Consider the following 21,243-nt stretch of genomic DNA (forward strand, 5'->3'; position numbering starts at 1 on the left):
TTTCTACTGCAATAGTTTACAGTTACATCTAGTTGCGGCTTTTTACCTTCAGCTGCAGATAAGGTTATTGATTGACTTATCCATAACGAACACGTCTTAGTTTGTATTCTGGTCCTTGTCCAATGTGCTGTGAAGGGCCGTCCAGTGAGAATATCTGAAACATTAAGCTAAAAATGAGTACGTGATATTCCCAGAAACGCTTAGGAATTCATCCATCTACACCCCCCCCCACCCCAGCAGTTATGTAATCATTATGTACACGCAACCAACTTCATTACCCTTGTTCCGTCGTAGCTTGTCGAGTAACAGAAAACATTGCAGGATTTGGTTGTATAATAGCTAAAAATATTATTTATCAACGTTTAGATATAGGTATGTTGTGTCTTTACCTTGTTTGACTAGTTGAGTTCTATCAGGACTTGTATGTCATGTCATGTAGTGAAGCACAGGGTGTGCTCTTGCACAGAAAATGCATTTTGAAACCTCTCAAACGGACATCTTTTTGTGCACGGTGCCAGTAGACTGACGGTAACTTTTTCGACACAATTTCGGCCACTTTGTCGTGGACTTCAACTCGAACCATCGACAATGGCCGATCAAACTAGGTAACTACATCCTAAACATGTCTCCATTTCTTAGCTTTTCAAATATCAAGTTGACGTTTGTTACTTTCCATTTGTATTGTTGCGATACATTTATAGCTATCATGCCGCCGTACAACTATTACACAAGATTCATCTATGACCAGGGATTCTTTTTGTAATTCATTAAGATAGCCTCCGTCATGTTTACTCTGTGATTTATTCAATCTTGTTTTAAGCATGCTCGATGCCGCTGTTCATCTGGGTGTTAAGGTAGGTTAAACCTCTTTGAGTACTCTATCATTGTTTACAATTCTTATTTTTATTAATAATTTATTTGATCGTGTTCATCTATGCTCAGTAGCCTAAAGTGAAAATAGTTCGCTTTTACCTACGAGTTTACAGTGATGGACCACTGCAAAACCTCTATGTTTTTGTAATGATTAATTTAATTTTTAACGCTGGCATATTGACAAAGAACAGTCAGTATGCCTTTTTGCAGTCTTTTATTAATTGATTATTTAGACTTGCATATGTAGTACTATAAGTGGCATGCTCAAATTATCTAAGATAATCATGCTTGGCGAGCAAAGCAATTGTGACTTTGCAGAGTGGTGCTTTATTTTAAAGTTCTTGTTCGCACAGAAGTCCACTGACCCCAATATCCCTTCTTGTGACACTACGCCGTTTCCTCGTGTAGGATTATTATGGAAAAACGTTGCAGAAGACGTCCGATATAAAGAGTAATGCCTGTGTGGCTCCAGTGGGGCCCCTCCCGAAATTGATCCTCGATGCATTGAAGAAAGTCCATCCTGATGTGACTGACAGGTTGTTGCTACATAGTTTTACGCTCTTTACTTGCAAAGCACAGCTTGTACATGTTCAGAATGGATTTCCCTCTCCGACAGATATTATGGTTGTGGTCTAGCTGTGCCAGAGTGTTTAGATGGCTGCAGTATTCTGGACTTGGGCTGTGGAAGTGGCAGAGACTGCTACATTCTTAGTCAACTGGTGGGGGAGGCAGGCCATATCACTGGCATCGACATGACTGAGGATCAGGTAAAGATATTTCGTTCAACTCAAGTAAAACGAAAATGTTAGTGATGTCCGGCTTTCTTCTGAAACTTTAGGATTAGCCTAAAATGTAACCTACACTGGTGGTCTTACTGTGAACTCATTTATGCGAGGAGCTAATTAGCTATGTTAAAAAAAAAAAGGAAATCCCACAGGAATACAAGTACAAAGAGGGAAAAACGTGTAAAGTCATTTAGGGATGGATGGAAAAACTACTTTGTGTCCAAAAGTTATTGTATCAGTAACAGTAAAAATGCCATGGTGATGAACGATACCATTATGGGCCATATTTTGGGAGCCTGGCACCCATGGCTTTGTGTAAGAATGGGTGCAACATCGTTTTCATTTTCAGTGCAAGTCCAGTCTATCATGTTTGGAGCGATTTCTGTGCATTTTTGGTGCAAATTGCCCGCTTCGCTCCTCACACACTGTGAAACTGGTCACAGAAAGTAGACTGCGGTTGGCATAAAAATGGGCACATCTTAATTTTCATGCCAGTGGAAGTTGAGTTTAGCACATCAGTGGTGGGCTATGCATTTCAAGCCTGGGCCTTACATAGAATATGACACGGATAATCCACACATATGCATTACCTCCCCTTATTATAGGCTAATCAAACAACACTTAATTTCCAGAGGATTTAAATCTTTTTTTTTTTTTTTTTTACATTTAATTTTGTTATCATTATTTTAGTAATTAATAAACATGACAAAAACATCTTAAAACTCCGCACTGTGCCTTTTTTTTTAGCTTGATGCTGCCATACTATCTTTTTTCATTGGGGAAATGATGGTCTACAAAAATTCAATACCATGATGAAACATGCATCATGTTAATGGTTTTTGTTTGTTTGTTTTAAACTATAGTTTGTGTTCTAAGCATGTGTTTTATCATCTGTATGAACATCTCAAACTTAATTTGAATCTTTCATGATATCCAGCTTGAAGTAGCCAGGAAACATGTGGACTTTCACATGAAGGAGTTTGGCTACAAGAAGCCCAATGTGACTTTTGTCCAGGGCTACATCGAGGCCCTAACAGAGGCGGGTCTGGAAAAGAACTCTTTTGATATCATCATGTAAGATGTACCGCTTCTTGCCACCTACTCTCTTTGTGAGGGTTTCATGTTTTGAAGCTGTGTCCTGTAATTGCGGAAACATTTTGAAAACGTCTCTTTCATTTCTTAGCTCCAACTGTGTGGTGAATCTATCTCCAAACAAGAAGCAAGTTCTAACTGAAGCTTACAATGTGCTCAAGGTACACATGTCTCAACAAATTTAATTAGGAGTGACACCAATGAACAACTTCATGTACATGCTCGACTGATGGGTAGGAGGGTGGTGAGCTTTTCTTCAGTGACATGTACAGCAATGGAAGACAATCTGAGGAAATTAAAAACGACAAAGTTCTGTGGGGTATGTGTTCTCCCTCCTACTGCTGTGTATTTGCCGTGGACATACACCCAAGTGTGATGCGATTTTTCAAAACAGGTGAGGGATTTGGCGGTGCGCTCTGGTATAAAGATCTGCTCCAGTTGGCCGTGGAAGTCGGATTCAGACACCCCAGGCTCGTCAAAGCCAACTTCATCACCGTTGACAACAATGAAATGAAAGCCATTTTGGGTATGGTGTTTGTTTCCGTTTGAACTTTGTCTTAGCTTTTTTGATTTGTCATCGTAACCTTTCAATGTAGAATCCACTAACGGACTCTTTTTCAATCCAGATAAGACAATACTGTTTGACATATCGTTCATTTGTTTTCACTGCTTCTTCATTACAGGTGACTTAAAGTTTGTATCTGCCACATACCGTCTGTTTAAAGTCCCAAAAGGCAATTCGAAGCCACGTCAAGTCATTTATAACGGAAACATTACAGGGGCAGAGGACTCCCTCCAATTTGACTGTCAGTACACTTTTAAGGTCTGTAGCTCCTCGGCTTTAGATCGGCTCCGGTTGATTTTGAACTCAAGTTTCACAAACGTTTGCATCCGACAGACCAATCATGTGGCAGAAGTTGATGGTGAACTAGCTTCCATCCTGACCCATTCCAGATATGCGCATGCCTTCACTTTCCAGCCACCAGGAGACTCTTGTGAATCTTCCCGAGTCACACCTAAGGTCAGTGATTCTTAAAGACACTATGTAAAAAAATTGTTTTAAAAAAATCATGTGTGTAGGTACTTTGAGCACATGTTTGTGGTGTCATTTTAAAATGATGGACACGCCCAGTGAGGCCCACTGTCCTAACTGCACAGGCGAGGAAACATGCTGCACTATCTCACACACGCTCTCCAAGCACACATATGCACTCATCCACAAACACAAGGTCAAGCAGCTGTCTCGGAGTCATAACCAAACTGTGGAGTCATGCTGGGAACCGTGAACAGGAAGGAATGCTCTCTTCTCTTTAGCTCATAGAATGCCATCTTGTAAGTGCTAATGGCTATTCTTTGAATGCTTACATTTCACGAGAAACACCAGATGTTTCATCAATGATAGTAAAATTATAATAACACAAAAATGAATACATTTCAGTTGCGTAATATAGATTTTGCATTTTGATTCCCTCGATAGTTTGTATTTACAAGATCAGATTCACGGTTGAACCTTTGGACCCTTCCTCTGAGTTGAGCCTAAGATTACGGCATATGCTTTATTGTAACCAACCACTTTTGGTATGAAGTTATCGAAACACTTTGGTTTATCTCATTCGATTAACACATTATTGGCTGATAGACACAAACAAAGACTTAAAAACACCAGACGACTTTTACTGGCATAGAGGCTTAGTTGATACCAGACACTTTTTAAAATGTAATTTTATTTTATGAAATGCATGTATATAAAGTAACATTAATAGAATATTTCTTTTTCAATTTATTTTTGCACACTTCCTAATGGTGACTTGGTTTGGAATGTAATTTGAAAATGTGATGTTCTGTTCTTTGTTGAATTTATCATACAGGCAGGCTCTGAGGATCCTTTTGAGCTGGCTGCGCAGCTGCAGAAACAGGGCGCAGGCTCAGCCACAGGGGGATGCTGCAGTACGCAGTCTGCAACTTGCTGCAAATGATTTGGGGACTCCAGCTCCGCTGCAACATTTAAAATCTCAGCAACACAATGTAATCTCACGTTACAATAACGGTAATCTAAATGTCACAAATTCTCGTTTTTCTGTTTCCGTTTGGGCTTACACAGTAATTGTCCAATTTCACTGGTGCACTGTAGAGGTGATGGGTTATATATAGTGTGGTCAAACCTGCTACATTGGTTACAATGCAATTAAGGAATACAGGACATTGACACAATAAAGTGAGTGTAGAATTTCCTAGTTATTCAAATCTTGAAACCAAATGTAAAATTAAGGCATATTTGTACTAATACATAATAAGAAATTATAGCTTGTTTAATGGATCCTAATGGGGTGCCTGATCACAATTAGAATTATTTGTCCTATTTTGGACGTCTTTGTTGTTTCATCTCTTTTGTTGTTATAGTATCTGTTAGAATATAGCTGCTTTTGTGTTCACCTCGAGTTTTTTTTCTTCAACATTTTTCAGCATTGTTCAAAATCAGTTCATCACCATCATCTCTGTGTGTTGGTTACTGTAACATGAAAATAAAGGTTTTGTGATTATCTTTGCCTCGTATATGTTTGCATGGATGCCTCCTGTTAGCGGTAACATGCAGTAAAAGAAGCAATAGCTTAAAAAATGGAAATGAAGTTTATTCTCCTAAAGAGGCCACGCCATCCAAAACTACTGTATGATGCACATGCACACAACAATGCTGCTCCCCAATTTTTCTCAAGAGTAATTGCTGCCGCATCTAAACGTGACACGCACACACCCCAATTAGTTTTGAGTCGTCATCATAGTGGTGCGCTACATCTGAATCACCCTCCTGCAGTGAGTGCTGGACATTGAGCAATTTTAATAATAGTTTGCCATATTGTCTGTATAGATACAAAAAAAGGAAAGCACTTAGAAATGGGCAAAAGAATATTTTTCAGATACGTATGATGAAAACTACATTTCAAACTTCTAGACTCAGTGAGGAGTAGGTAAATGTTCTCGAATGAGTGGTTGAGTGATCATTTGAAAAGTAAACAATCGAATCAAAAGCAGGCCAATCCGGAGACATATCAAGGAGTCTCGGCATCTCTTCAACTCGAGTACAGTAAATTGCGTGTGGCAAAAGTCACGAGTGGGTCTTGTCCATTTCTTAACATGAGGTGCACTTGTTTTGGAATTCGATTGGTCACCGCGCGGGCGGACGCCCCGCCCACGGCCCGTAGCCTTCTTGTGATTTGGCTCGGAAACCGTCCGTCTGCAGGAAATCAAAGTAGGCACGAGTTAGCCAGTAACCCTGGGCTGCCGAGGGACCACTGTCGTCCACGTAGTGGCAAAGAAGAGGCCCCGATGCGCAAGTCACGGCAACCCTCGGCGGAGATGACGGCGGACTCCGACCGATTCTGATTTTTCCAAGTCATTTTCATTCAGCAGGTTGAATGCCAGCGGTTGTCATGATGGCAGAGCCATTATCCCCAGCGCCCACCGCTGCAAAAATGGCGTCAGTGAACCGGGTCCGCGCGTTGACGTTCATTTTCTTGACTGTCACTGGCTGTTTTGTCACCTCGACAAGTGGCAAGGAAGCGTCCGAGGAGACCGTCATCAGCGGGCTCCGCCTGGAGGACACGGACGACATTTCCTTCATGGATAAAGGCTACTTGCGGGTGAGCGAGCGCTCTCGGATCAAATTAAGAGTGTACGGGCAGAACATCAACAACGAGACCTGGTCCAAAATTGCCTTCACGGAGCACGCGAGGAGCCGGGAGGGGGGGGGTCTCGACAGCTCCTCGGGGGATAACCACAGCCGAGAGGACTTGTCGGACTTGCATCCTTGCGGTATCAGGACTTCGGATATCATCATATTGCCGAACATCGTCGTGAATCGAAAGACGTCTGGAATAGTTGAGATAGAGGTCAAACCTCTGCGCAAGACGGAGCGGAGCAAAGCGTATTACCTTTGCATCGCCACCTCCGCACCTGCCGTGGCCGGGATGCACGACTCCTGGATCTACCACGACGGCGAGGACACCAAGGTGATCGTAGTGGAGGAAAAAAAGTTTTTGCTGCCTTTCTGGCTCCAGGTCATCTTCATCTCGATGCTGCTGTGTCTCTCCGGCATGTTCAGCGGCTTGAACCTGGGCCTCATGGCTCTGGACCCCATGGAGCTCCAGATTGTTCAAAACTGCGGCACGGAAAGGGAGAAAAACTACGCCAAAAAGATCGAGCCTGTTAGGAGCCAAGGGAATTATTTGCTTTGCTCACTCCTGCTCGGAAATGTGCTGGTCAACACCACGCTGACGATTCTGCTGGACGATATCGCCGGTTCGGGGCTGATAGCCGTGGTCATGTCCACCATCGGAATAGTCATCTTCGGGGAGATCGTGCCCCAGGCCATATGCTCCAGGCACGGCCTGGCCGTGGGCGCCAACACCATTTTCCTGACAAAGTTCTTCATGCTGCTCACCTTCCCGGCTTCCTACCCGGTGAGCAAGCTGCTCGACTACCTGCTCGGGCAGGAAATCGGAACCGTGTACAACCGGGAGAAACTTCTGGAGATGCTGCGCGTCACGGATCCTTACAATGACCTGGTCAAGGAGGAGCTCAACATCATCCAGGGCGCGCTGGAGTTGAGGACTAAGACGGTGGAAGTTGTGATGACGCCTCTTCGAGATTGCTTCATGATACCCGGTGACGCCACGCTTGACTTCAACACCATGTCGGAAATCATGAAGAGCGGATACACTCGTATTCCTGTCTTTGAGGGCGAGAGGTCCAACATAGTAGACCTGCTCTTCGTCAAAGACCTGGCCTTTGTTGACCCGGATGATTGCACGCCACTCAAAACCATCACAAAGTTTTATAGCCACCCGTTGCACTTTGTCTTCAACGACACCAAGCTGGACGCGATGCTGGAAGAGTTTAAGAAAGGTGGGTGTCCAAATCGGCTCATTTTATCGCTTGTGCTAAGTCAAGTTCTCTCTGTCTCGTTCCACACGCTTCCTCAACCTGCACATGACACTGATGCCAAAGGACAGGGGCACTACGTCTTCAACATAATTCCTCTTGACCCTCTCACGTTGACCTTTCACCTCCCTTCCTCTCGGACGAGGCTGGAAGTGATCGTGAAAAGTCAAGTGTGCGTAAATCTGAACGCTGCAGGGATGAAGGGGCTGACAAGCGCTGAGGGGAAACGGGCCATGAATTTTTTCCCCCTCTTTTTTGGTCTTACACAGCATTGTTGCAGATCCATCATTAATGAGGCGCACTTGCCACAGCCTTGGCGTTGACTTCCTGTGCAGGGGAGGTCTCCTTATCTTCCATCACTTCCACTCGGTGTTAATGTTCTCAAACTTTCTCTATCATCAGCTCCTGCTCCTCCATCTTTTCATCTCATTCTCATTCAGACATTTTAGCTATGCCCCTCGCCGCCGCCCTCCCTCGCTCGCTCCCCTTCGATTTGTGAATGCATGTGGGAATGGTGTAAGCGCAAGACTTGAGGTTATCGGGTGGGGGCATCTCGTTTGCGAACCTGCTTAAAACCCTCTCTCTTACTCGCCTCGGAGTGATGGTGGTGATAACTTCTTTTGTCCAGCCCTGGAATGCAGTCATGTGGATAATGAATAACAGCCTCTAACACCCTCAAGCCCCCCTTGCGTGTTGCGTGTATGCGCATGACGTTTGGCAGTTCACCTGAAGTTTTGCACATCACCCCCGCAATCACCATCCTCACAACAATGTAGTCACTCGCATAAACATTTACAATCACCACAATCCTCGATTGTAATAGCTTATCTGTCAGGCAAATTCACACTGCATTGTTTTTTTTCTAATGCTTTGGTCCTATCACTTGTCTATGTTTAAACAATGCCTGCAATATTTGTTAAGTTCTTCCAAGCGTAATTTTGTAAAGGCTAAGCTTTTTTATTGTATCCCAAAAAACACTTACGATGCATTGTGTGTTCATTAGAATATTCACTTGTCTTTAAGAGGATTAATTGGGGTGGAAAACAGAGCAAATCATTGAGCTCTATTACCAGAATTTAGGTGTAGCTCCACTTGCCAAATTAGCATTACGTAATATACTAGCAGGGGGGTGTTTTCATCATTACTGTTTATTTGCTGGTGCAAGCATGAAACGTACCTAAGTTTTGAGCTGGGTTTCAAACAAAAACAAATTCAACTTGTTCGCAATCGTGTCAGGCGTGTATCCCCACATTCTGCTTTGTTGTCATTGTTATGGATGTAGGATATGTTGACGTTATTTACATTTTACGTGTGTGTGTGTGTGTGTGTGTGTGTGTGTGCGTGTGTTCACTTCACATCTGTATAGTTCAGAATGCGGCATTACATACTGCTCCGTTTTCATTCTCAGCGTTGCAGCTGTAGTGGAACTTTATTACGACTGGAGCAGCACCGGCGGGAATTTGCCTCCGGCCTCTTGCGGAGGTCATAAGCACCTGTTGAAAGGAGGGCTTTGGGGTCAAAGTTTCTCCTCATTCTGGTTCTATTCAAAGCGCACGCTCAGTCCATAGTGCCTTGTAAAATAAGTCGTTGTTTTTTGATTGACTGCTGTAACCCTAAAAGGGATGTCAAGTCAAAAATGTTGAAAAATGGCTATTTACCAAAAGATATTATATATTGTCAAGCTGTAATTTTATTACCATGATAACATAATATTTTTTGTTTAAGTTGATCATACTGTCAGATTCTGCGGGTATGATCCCATGCCTACGTCCGGTCATTTACATCTTTTAAAATGGCATTGGAAAGAAATCCGACTGCTCTCGCCAGCCTATATCAGGCACTCCAACACTGCTAGCTAGTAGCTAATTAATGCTAGACACTGTGCTAAATGCCGACGACAGGCTCTAAACAAAACGTCAGCATTGATGAAGTCATTTTTTTAGGGCCGTGAACTGGCGACTTGACACGATTTCAGAGCAACATTCTGTTGTTTATATTGGGATTTGGGACTGGAGCAACAGTTTGTTCAGGAGAAAGACGAGTCAATCCCATCCCTAAATTTTGAAGAATATTTTTCATCTTATATTAATGCACCAGTTATGACAATTCAGTGCTGGCGTAATATGAAACACAAGATGCAAAAGAAAGTTAACATGAAAGCTTCGCGTACAGTCCCAATTGTGTATCAAAGCTTGGCTTAGGGATTTCATCTCAAGTTAATAAATTGAGAATGACACCCTTCTGGAAATGTCTGACCTTTTCACTAATTGCGCTTCCTCACTGCGACTGCCACAATTATCGGCGTCCAGGGGTTACTCACTCAACTAAAGGTTTGCTCTTTAATGAGAGGGTCACTTTGGGACCGAACCCAGTAGCAGAGTAAGAAACAGGAATTTTTCACTCCCACCCCGCACCCCACCCCCTCACTTGCCCCTCCAGAACTTCCAGCATTTATGATAATCCTGGAAGTAAATGTTATTCAGTCATTGGCATGCACTGGGACCCACCTGGAAGTGACGAAGGACTGTTTGAGGAGCTTAGATCAGGTTATGCAGAACTTTTTGGCTCCACCGCACTGAGCTCCTGTGCCCCTGGGTAAGGCATGGCGCCTGCCTAACTTGAACGGGAGGGAGACATGCCCCCGGGTGAGGGAAACATTCATATCAATGAATGGAACCTTTATATCAACAGGGATGTTCAAAAATTAAAAAAAATAAATACAATGTTATCATGTAGTTGTTACGATAACTCTCTTTTCCAATGTTTCATGTTATGTAATTTTTTTTTTTTTCATGATATGGTCAGGAAATTCAAACGTGATTACACCATACATATATCATCGTCATTTGATTTAAAATGAGCTTGCATACACTAGCTGTCTGATGCCTCAATGGACGCATGAGCTTTCTGATCACCTATATTAATGGATGTGCTGCTGCTCTATGATTTGAATAAAACCTAACCACTGCATATTACAGCAGGTCAATTGTTTAGAATGACCTTCAAATTCAATGTTTTTATTCATCCATTTATTTTTGCTACGTTGTAAATTGTTACTGAAGTTCTCCAGACTGCTGAAAACATGCAAGGAATCATTTAGTTGAGTTAAAAACGCTATTCAAACCAAAATATTCTTTACATTTTAGACTTTTCAAAGTAGGCACATGCTTTAATGACAGCTTTTCTCAATTTCAGGGGGGAATCACTTGAAATGTCAGTCTCAGTGTAGTTCCCAGAGGTGCTGAGCAATCGTCGACTGCTTTGCCTTCCTCTGCGGTCCATCTCATCCTTAACCATTAGAATCGGGTTTAGATCAGGTGAATGTGGATGCCACATCACATGACAAAGATCTCCATCACGCTCTTTCTCGGTCCAATAGTTCTTTCATAACCCAGAGGTGCCTTTACGATCTTTGTCATGACAAGATAATGGGTCCACTCAGCGTAAAGCTTATGGGACAGCATGTCGCTGCAAAGTGCTGTGATAGCCATACTGCGAAAATGAGACTTTGAGTTTGAATAAACTGCTGACAGTCTAATCATCAGTGGATAACATAATATTTTCATGACTTGACTGTGGTAACCACACACGCAGAAAACATATCCTCAACCTTTCTGTATCTTACAGACATCGTGATAGGAACCAAAACTTTTGGCTCATTAGACCAAAGGACATAGCATACATCTACTTATTTACAGTAATATCCATTGTTTGTGTTTCTTGGCCCAAGGCCCCAAGCTATTATCTTCCTCCTGTTGTTCATCCTCACAAGTGTGCTACTTGAACGCCGTACAAATGGTAAACGGAGTGCACTTACATAAAAGCATTTCGGCGGGCTCTTATGTGAGGGGTACTGTTAACTTGCAATTTTTGAGGCGGGTAACTGTCCTGTGCAATATAGGCAACCTTAGGTCTTCCTTTTTTTGACGAAAGACAATTTGATCATAATATTAGATGATGTTTGTGACTGTCCCTGAGAATAAAATATTTTAGACTGATTGACCTTCATTTCTTAAAGTAATGGTGAACTGCCATTTTTCTTTGTCTAGAGTAGTTTTCCTGTAATCTGGATTAGGACAGTCCTCAAACAAGGCAATTCACTGTATCCCAACGCGACCGACCGCTTCACAACACAACTGGGTTTGAAAACACATTCAAAGGTCAAGTATTTCTTGATAATGTGCAATTTTTAACTCAAAGCCATTCCAGGTCATAAAATATCCCCTGCATTAGGGGTCACCAGTGCGATGCCCGCGGGCACCAGGTAGCCCCGGGATCACATGAGTAGCCCGCAGGCCTATTCTGTAAATAGCTTACAAGTGAGAGAACATTGTGATTTCCTAGGAATTTTACAAACACGTATACATAGATTACTTTTACATTACATAGTACACTTGATTTACATATTTACTACAGCTGTTCCTTGATTGTTGTGAGAGAATTAATTAACATGGTCAGTGTATTGCTCAGTACCAAATTAGTAACTGTCAGTTTCAAAACGGTTGGTGATCTACATCTCTGCATCATGAAGATGACTGAGAAAATACAACAAAGTGCAAAGCTGTCATTTTGGCAAAAGTTACCTATGACATAAATGAAAAAACAAAATAATCATAGTTTGATCAAGAACATTCTTTGTTTACCAAATAATTCCAATATTTCTTCATAATGCAGATGTTGTAAATACTAATCTTCAATTCAGGAAATTTTAATTTTACTTCAAGAAACATCAACATGTTTCCAAACATCTGACTGCTACTGTAAATTCACTGATTAGGATTCAGGCAGTGATACATAAATCTGGACACAGTCAATGTCTGGGAGTAAGGCAATAAGTGTAAAAGCTTATATGTAGCCCGGCACGTCTTGATCCAGATCCCTGGTTGCTGCAATATAGGCCAATCTATGCTTAGTTCAGTTCAAACAGCCTTCACACTCTCTTTGCCGCTTATTTCACTCTGTTGTTGCAATACTAACAGTAACATTGTGATTTGATTCAGATTGTTTTTCATTCTTGGTGTTTGTATGGTGAACATCTTACTGGAAAGTGAGTCAGTGTGTGCTCAGTACCCTGTGGTGTTTATGCTGCAACAAGTGCTGCGATTGAATGACGTCATTATTACCGCTAGTAAAACCCACTTAATCCTTGCTGATGGGGACACCCCTGTAAATTTCTAACACCCTCTTCTGCCAATCATGTAGAACTTCTGAGGTTGGAAAAAATCTGTTACAGGATGCTAGTTAGTATGGAAATATTGGGAATGGGAAATGGATCAATATCAAACAGTAGTACACCATCCTTATACCTTATTTAACTTCCCTACCTTAATTGCCAACCATTTCTTAATATTCAAATTTTCCATATGAAAACGAAAACATTTCCCGCAGCAGCTAAATGTAGATATTCCTTTTTTTTATACATCACTGCCTTTGACCACCAGACAAATACCAATATGTGTTTCTTGGCCTATTTTTCAAGTTCCTACCTTGATTCATGATTAAGTTCTATCAATCAAAACAAAAAATGCTCACTAAAACACATTTTCAGTGAAGACTGTAAGTATATGTGACAACCTGCAGTAGAAAGTAGGGCCTAAGCGATTGATTGACCGTCCGATTAAACTGGACGGACGGCCAAAAATAATTGGTCAAACAACAGATATTTACCCATGATTTTAACTTAACGCTAACCTTTTACAGCAGTTGTAAAAAAAATAACACCATAATGTCATAGTTTTTTATACATACTGTAAATCTCTATCACATACTGTAAATCTAAATCATAACCTTGTATGAATAAATATATAACATAAAATGTGTTGATAAGGTCTGTCCTTGGACCTGTTCCAAACAAAGCAAATTTAATTTTTTACAAGTAACAATGACATGAGCAATAAGGCACAAAATGTATTGGAATATTACAAGATTTGAGATCTGTTTTTTTGACAATTTTTGGGGGGGTTTGTGCGCGGATTGTTGAGCCAGAAGTGCAATAGACGGCCATTAGGTTGATTGATGGATATACTCTCATGTGGTAGGTGGCGGTATGCTCCCGAACGTGGTTTGCAATCCGCCTTTAATTAAAGGAAAGAAAAAGAGAAAGCGCACAATGGAGTATACAAAAACAAATAACGGATTCTCCGATTGTGTTCAAAACAGAGCTGTGGCGTCATTTTCGTTTTCAAAATGAGGCAAAGGTTAGTAACATATTGACTAATAAGACAAAGACATTTTGTAAATACTATAAAAAAGATGATGCCATACACTGCAACTAACAACAGCTGTGTGCAAAGGCATTTGCAATGGTACTACCAAAACCCAAAGGTAACCGCAGCTTCAAAAACGCCTCCAAACTGGCAGGTGACAATGAACAACATTTTTGCATCTCCAACAGTCCCATCAAGTGCGAGAGATACCACAATGACACTACCACATAAACACACTTAAAAACACAGACGTACAGCACACATGCAAGGAATCAAATTTTGGCTCATCAGCAAGTGATACACTGCCATGTACTGCCAGGCCATAGAAATACATTACATTACATATGGAAGACACATATGTTTTGCAGCAATACTTAACCATATTTATAATTTCTTCTGTCCAAGTAGAGTGTGCCTTGCCAATCCATTCAAATGAATGGGATCTAGGATTGCTTTTCCATGCAGTATCGACACTTATCTTTTTGATGCCTGAATCCTAATTACTGTATGTAGCACGCTTTGTGCTCGTAAATCATCCATATGATTGGCCAATTGCAATATTTTGCATCTTGTCTGGTCCAAGTTGGGTTCAGAAGCATTATGTCCTGTGCAGCAGTCTTTAGTACTAACGCATCCACACTTAACACACATATGCACATTCATGCACACACACTCATACAATAAAGACTTCTGTTGTGGCATAAAAGTGTTCATTGTTAAAGGAGTAACAGTACAAAATGAATTGAATTGTTTTCTATTCATTGCTGACTGTTTAATCTTACTGAATGACAATAAGTTCTTTAAAAAAACAAAAAAAACTGCACCTTCCACATCACCTTTAATACTATTTTGACTTTTTGGTTTTATTTTTTTCAAACATGCTTTGTTTTCACTGCTCCCGTAGTAATATCTTTATTGTTTTGCCATGGAGTTATCTGGCATGAGTATTGAGATATTAATTTTTGTCCATATCGCCCACCACTAATTAGTAATACAGTTTAAAAGGTAACTTTTACATGATTGCACAACATGAGTGTGCATTAAGTACAGTTTTTTTTCCCCTTGTACACAATGTAATACACTTCAACATTAATTAGATCTTTCACTTTATTTTACAGTGTCTGTTTAACTGATTTTGCTGATCCAAACAATTGATGATTTATAAACGAGAATCTTGGTTTTAATTAGGAAGTCTTTTCAAACCCATAGGGGTGTCTAAATTGTCTACGCTTGTATGTAGCCACCACCTCTAGCTGCCACTCATCAAAAAATGTGTCTTAACTTGAAGATATCCTTTTCGCTTTTCCCTTTTTATATGTGGGCTTGCATGGTGTTGCAGACGCCGTCACAATTCAAGAAATGAATACAATAATCTAAGACATAGGTGGGGGGGGGGGGTAATAAATAAATAAATTAAATATATATATATATATATATATATATATATATATATATATATATATATATATATATATATATATATATATATATATTAAATGCCTATTTGACATTGGGCAATTTCAGTGGCTGGTTTAACCTTTTGGGCTTCCTTGGCCGAGTTTGTTGTGGTAAAAGGCTGGCTTTTGAATTAGCCTACATTCTTCGGATTCTGGTTCAAAATGAAGTGGCCTTTTAAGACCCGATTAGTACAACAGGAGGAGTGTGAATCAAGATGCAGAGCATTCCCAAAGCCAGTTTGACCTGGCATTATGACTGTTCTTAACAACTCATCCCATGTTAGAAATACCACTTGGGCAAAAGGCCGGCTGGGGCAACATGTTGTTCAAACTGACAGATTACCTCCAATTGTTTTCCAGTAAATTATTATGCAATGCTGAAATTTAGATACATATTCACAAAATGTACCACTGGATTTATATTCCTTCTCTGTTGAATATACAATATATGACAAAGGTGCTATGGCTATACTAAAAAGAAGATCTTCAAATAAAATATCATAAAGAAATTGATATTATATTAATTATAACCTGATCAGTGATTAGTGTAAACTTGACAGAGAATTTAAATGATAGATAGTCAGGCCTGAAGAGCCTTTAGGAACTCCGTCAGTGGCTCTCATTCACCCCAGGGGCCTTGCCACCAAGAAGTACCATGACCATTTCGGTGACCTCATCTCCAGAGATAGGAGAGCCCAACTCGAAGTTTCAAGACTCTGCTTCCTTAAAGCAAGACGTGTCTGTGGAAATGACATCTTCGAAGTATTCTCCCCACAATGCTGAGGTCACAGACGCCCCTTCTCCACTGTACAGTCTTAATGGTGCACTGCTTCTCCCTCTGATGCCACTCGAAGTCATCTGGAAGTCGTTTTCTATGGCCTCACCAAACTCCTGCCAAACCTGGGTTTTTGCCTCGATGATGCCGAAGCTGCACTCCGCTTGCCCAGTCAGTGAGTGTCAGATGCCACCGGAGTTTCAAAGACTCCTTCAGCCTTACCGCTGGTGGCAACCAGCAGGTTCATTGATTGTCGTCACGAGAGGCACCGACAACTTTACGGCCATAACTGATTAGCCGCCTCGACAATAGAGCCAGGTCGGACTAGCATCCTCCCGCACCACCGAAGCCAACATAACACCAGAGCTTCGTCCCTCTCTTCACACGAGCGTCCTAAACATGTGGCCGTAAATCCAATGACACAATCACAAGTCAATCATCAAACTGTGGCCTAGGTTATGCACATATGGACACCCTTATGTTTGAACATATTCTTTGTGATGGACAATTCGTGATGAGCACAGAACTCCAAAACAAAACAAATCGAAGGGTTGTTTGTCTCACTCACGCTTCTCCACATTTCATGGTCATTCCCCACATGAGCTTTGAAGTTCCCCAACAGAATGCTCACAGCACATCCTCAATGTACCCCAATGTTCAGGCGCTGACCTAGGGGTCAGTAAGTCCATCCATCCATCCATCAATTTTCTCAACCACTTGTCCCTATAAGTCACAGTCTTGCTGGTGCCTTTCCCAGCTACAGTATGTTTGGGCAGTAAGTTAGGTACACCTTGGACTGGTTGCCAGCCATTTGCAGGGAACAGGGTGCTGTATACTAAATAAGTCATAGGTATGAACTGAGACAAAGATGATATCTTGACCGTGTCAGCCAGCTGTGGCAACACATATTCATTATGTCTTTGTCTTTAATTTGTGCTTACTTCTCTCTGTGAACTGTGAAAAAGGTGCACAAATGATCAGTGATGCTACACCGGTGTTACCTCGCCGCCAGTGGCCACTGTTTGTTTCAGGGAATGATTGGTGCTCTAGAATTTGGATCATGCCCGCGTGGGTAGATATGTTTAAATTTCACTTTGCGTTCGGTGTCAACACCGCATCAGTCGCTAATCATTTGTTCAATGGCAGCAAAAATGATACTTTCCATAAATATCGCCTTCACAAAGGGCTACGAGTAGTCATACGCTAAATGTGAAATGCTAAGCTATCAAAAAATAGTAGTGAGCCACTGAAATAAGTGCTTTGGTGTTTCAGTACATTTGTCAAACGGACTACAAATAATTATGCAATACCTTGACGGTTTTTTTTTCTAACTGTCTAAAAAAATAACTCCTATTCAGAGTCAACCTTGAAGAGGGGCAGAAAATCCTCGTCTGTGCAGGCCACTCAGAGAAGCAGTCACTTGCTAGTTCAGCAAGTCCCATCCCCCTTCTTCCAAATTCCCCCTCTCCCTCTTCTCTCCATATTGTCCTCTTGCCTATTTCCCCCAGTGTTATAAATTACAAACGACACAAACCTCCAGGCCTAATGCCCTGCCATGGATGCGTTCCAAGCTGGACTTTTCGAAGAGCCAAGAGCGGAGAGCCTGGCTTCATTGATAACACCGGGCACACTGTCCGTCTCTCCACTTGCTGGCAGGAGAAAAGCGTTTGACGGTCTCTCTACGAGCCCAAAAGACACAAGTGCTTTCTACTTTTTTCATTCTTCAATAAGGTACAATCATTCATTTCAGTAGAGGAATACAGTCATATCTTGACTTCCAGGTTGAGTGTTTTCTCTAGGATTTTTTCTCAACAGCGGGGGCAGGCATTCCGGGGAACCGTGGCAGTGTAAACAAATGACTTGACTATAGTGCTCGACAATAAACCAAATAGATTTTTGGGGAGGGAAGTGGTGTAGGGCTGAAAAATTGCAGGAAAAAATTGATATATATTTCTTGCAAATATTGTGATTTTTCACTTTATTTATTTATGTAATTTTACAAATCAAGCTTCAGTGCAATAATCACATTACATTCGAAACAACATTTATAAACATGACAGAAAATGACATTGCGCCATCAAAACAAGAACAACTATTACTCTACTAAATAGGGGTGGGACAAGACCTCTTACGACAAGCTCTCGCGATATTAGAACTCCATGAGATTTCCCTTCCCTGCACAGCATGCGATCTGTTTTCTTTTGGCTGTTATTTTTGAAATGAGGTACAAAAAATGAAATGAGGGAGAATGCACTGCCTGTTAATGCCCTGCATGACCGTAAAACACGCTGCCAAGCGCAGTAAGAACTTCAAAATAACCATACTACACCAAATAGTATAATGCCTGGATTGCTTTTATTTTGAAGTTGTTCCCGGGAGTGTGTTGCAACAACGGCTAACTTGTGTCACAAAGATGCGGCCAGAATGAGTCGCGAGTCCTGACTCACAATATAAACAAAAGAATGTTATTCTGAAATTGCATTAAATCGCCAAAATAGTAGGTTAAAAAAAAGACGTGATTACACTGATGATAAATTGATGATGTATGGCTCCTGTTGAACTTTTTTGTGTGTGTGTAAGTGTTGACAGTAGTCTTGTGATGTGATGCCAATCAAAACAGTCGTAAGGACTCAAGCTAGCCATATCACTACTTTAGCTACTAATAATAGCTTTCTAGAAGCTATTGCATGGTCATAAATTGATGCTTTTTTAAAGTTGGCTTTTGCAACATGTCGTTGGTGTGTGATGTGTGCTGTTGACCTTGGTATTTTTGGCGGGTGTGCCCATAGTCCCCAGGAAAGAATTGGAAATTGACTGAGGAGAGAAATGCTTTACATTAGTTTACTAGCAAGCAACACCCCCCTCGCTCTCCTGTGGGCGTGTGTTGTAATTCAGACAGACTTTTACTGGCAGCGTTTTTTTGTCTCATCACAACATCATTTTTAGGATGAACAGCATTGTTGTGGTTTTGCCTTTTGGACAAAAATATTTTTTTTTCGTTTTTAATCATTTTTCAGCCAAACATTTTCATTAGCTAAAAATTCCATGCTTCTCGACTGTGTACTGTGTAAGTAATTTGAATGAATTAAGGGATCGGTGCTGTGATCTCTTTTCATGCTTGTTTCATGTTGCACTTCTGGGGACAAGTATTACCCTAGGTACCTAAGCATGATAGGTATTATTTCCCTCTCTGTTTACCAATAAAAGGTAATATTGTTGATATAATTGAATTTATGATTTAATATAATTGATTCATTTTTTCTTCCTACCGGATCATTCAAAAATAATAATGACCGCAATAAAAAGCGTGCTGAGTCTGAGCCTGCAACTGACCTGGGAATGCCTCACAATCCCTCTGATGAAGCTGGACAAAGTGGCTATGTCGAGGGAAGTCTAGGTGTATAGGATGCTTAAACTGTTGCTCCAATGACCCAACCTCAGAAGGAAGAAAATAGATGGACGGACGATAATTGTCATAGAGTTGCGGTTTCATAAATCTGCCAGTAAGCTTGAAACTTTTGTTAGTTCCAGCACCCTAAATATGATCATGTCCATAGTGAGAGATGAATACAGTAAATAGTAATAGCCATGAACTATCCATATCATATCTCCTAATTGCTGCTTTGATTGTGAGGGCTTTCTGATCTGTATGACAGAATATTGAAAGATTGGCAAGTTTTGTTACAGTATTGTGTTTAATCAATCAGCAGTTGCAAAAGTCACACTAAAGCAGCACCTGACCACACGCTCATTCATTTTCTCCAACTGGGTTCCCATTGATACATGCCCTTATGACTGAGACTCCAAGGAATCTCCACCCGAGGGACGTTTCAACAACAAACGCAACCAACTACGACAGCAAGCCGCATTCTCTGAATGAATAACAATGTTTTTTCCAGCATTTTGTGTGTGTGTGTGTGTGTGCGTGTGTGTGTGTGTGTGTGTGGGGGGGGGGGGGGGGTCTCGTGAAATGAATAGATCTCCCTTTTTTTGTAGCCATTATGCCAGGATTGGACTGTTTTATTTGATCGGAATCAAGTGAGGCTCTTTGATGACAACCCATTTCATCCTTGCTGTGCTCAGTAAAGTTTACAATTGTAGGGGCTGCCAGGGACACTTGCACCAACGGGGAATTACTTTTTCAGAGATTCAAGATTCATTGTCAAATGCATAGTAATACCACACAATGAACTTCTTATTCTGTTCACTTCCCCAAGCAGACTACATTCCGTAATTGAGCAAATAATAAGGTAGGCAATAAAAAAAATACAAAAGAAAACAAAAAAAACACAGTAGTAATAGCAGCAATAGAGCATAAGGGCAGTAATAATGAACCACTAATACATCGATAGACTTACATTCTGAGCATATTACGTTCACGTGAGACGCTCCTCTTTTGGGGTATGTGAGAATACTTTCGGATAAACTTTCATGATAAACCTGAAATGCACTGTTACGGGTAAACTTAATTCGCGGTCCTCAAAATGAATTGATCCAATGACAACTACTTTAAAAGTCAAGTAATTATTCATTATTCATTGAGCCACTTAAATTTGTCTTTATTTCAGTCTCTCAACAGTAATTATTCTCTGAATCCTGGAGTCATGTGATCTGTAATCGGAACCTGTCACGTGAATCCCCCTTTATGCAAACACACACTCACACACTGTGCATGTGCGTGTACACATGCACAGAGGCACGTCAGCCTGTGCGCTCCCTCTATGCTGCAGCAGAACTTAAGATGCAAACAATGTAAAAAGGCTCAGGGAAAGATACTGTACTTATGAACTAGCCTAAGTGTGCTGTCTGCCTTTATATAAAGCCACCTCACTGAAAAAGGAAATAAGAGCGCAAAAGGCAGGTTATCAATTTTGACACGTCTAAACAGCATTATCCCAAAAGAAAGTTTAGAAGTATAAAATAAATTCTTTGTTGACAAGCAAGCTTGTCCCGACAAGGTCGTGAATCAATAGTGTCGTCTTAACTGTGAGTCCGACATGTGCTTTACTACCTTGCTGCATCAAGAGTACCTGTCATTATAGCCGACATAAGCCAATAAAGAGGTAAAATACAATCAAGAAGCATTTTCACTCAGTTAAACGACCATTGTGAATAGA

At 41.1% G+C, this 21,243-nt stretch overlaps 2 protein-coding genes across 3 annotated transcripts in view; both read left to right on the forward strand.

Annotated features, from left to right (window-relative positions):
* Positions 1-287: 287 nt before the first annotated feature.
* Positions 288-5,290, forward strand: LOC148420931 (arsenite methyltransferase-like). The gene is made up of 11 exons (XM_088419535.1): positions 288-605; positions 821-854; positions 1,282-1,409; positions 1,490-1,640; positions 2,596-2,732; positions 2,842-2,911; positions 2,988-3,069; positions 3,145-3,276; positions 3,434-3,573; positions 3,649-3,771; positions 4,619-5,290. Exons 1-11 carry the CDS (start codon positions 589-591, stop codon positions 4,724-4,726), a joined length of 1,122 nt encoding a protein of 373 aa, XP_088275661.1. The 5' UTR covers positions 288-588; the 3' UTR covers positions 4,727-5,290.
* Positions 5,291-5,995: 705 nt separating this feature from the next.
* cnnm2b (cyclin and CBS domain divalent metal cation transport mediator 2b) overlaps positions 5,996-21,243 on the forward strand; it is a 48,262-nt gene continuing 33,014 nt past the window's right edge. For both annotated transcript variants that reach the window (XM_088420394.1, XM_088420395.1), the window contains exon 1: positions 5,996-7,652. In XM_088420394.1, the coding sequence (XP_088276520.1) occupies positions 6,164-7,652 (1,489 nt within the window). In that variant the 5' untranslated portion in view covers positions 5,996-6,163. The remainder of the gene's footprint in view (positions 7,653-21,243) is intronic.

Source organism: Hippichthys cyanospilos, chromosome 7 (assembly GCF_059441005.1).
Source record: "Hippichthys cyanospilos isolate Australia breed blue-spotted pipefish chromosome 7, RoL_Hcya_1.0, whole genome shotgun sequence".
Classification (NCBI taxonomy): domain Eukaryota; kingdom Metazoa; phylum Chordata; class Actinopteri; order Syngnathiformes; family Syngnathidae; genus Hippichthys; species Hippichthys cyanospilos.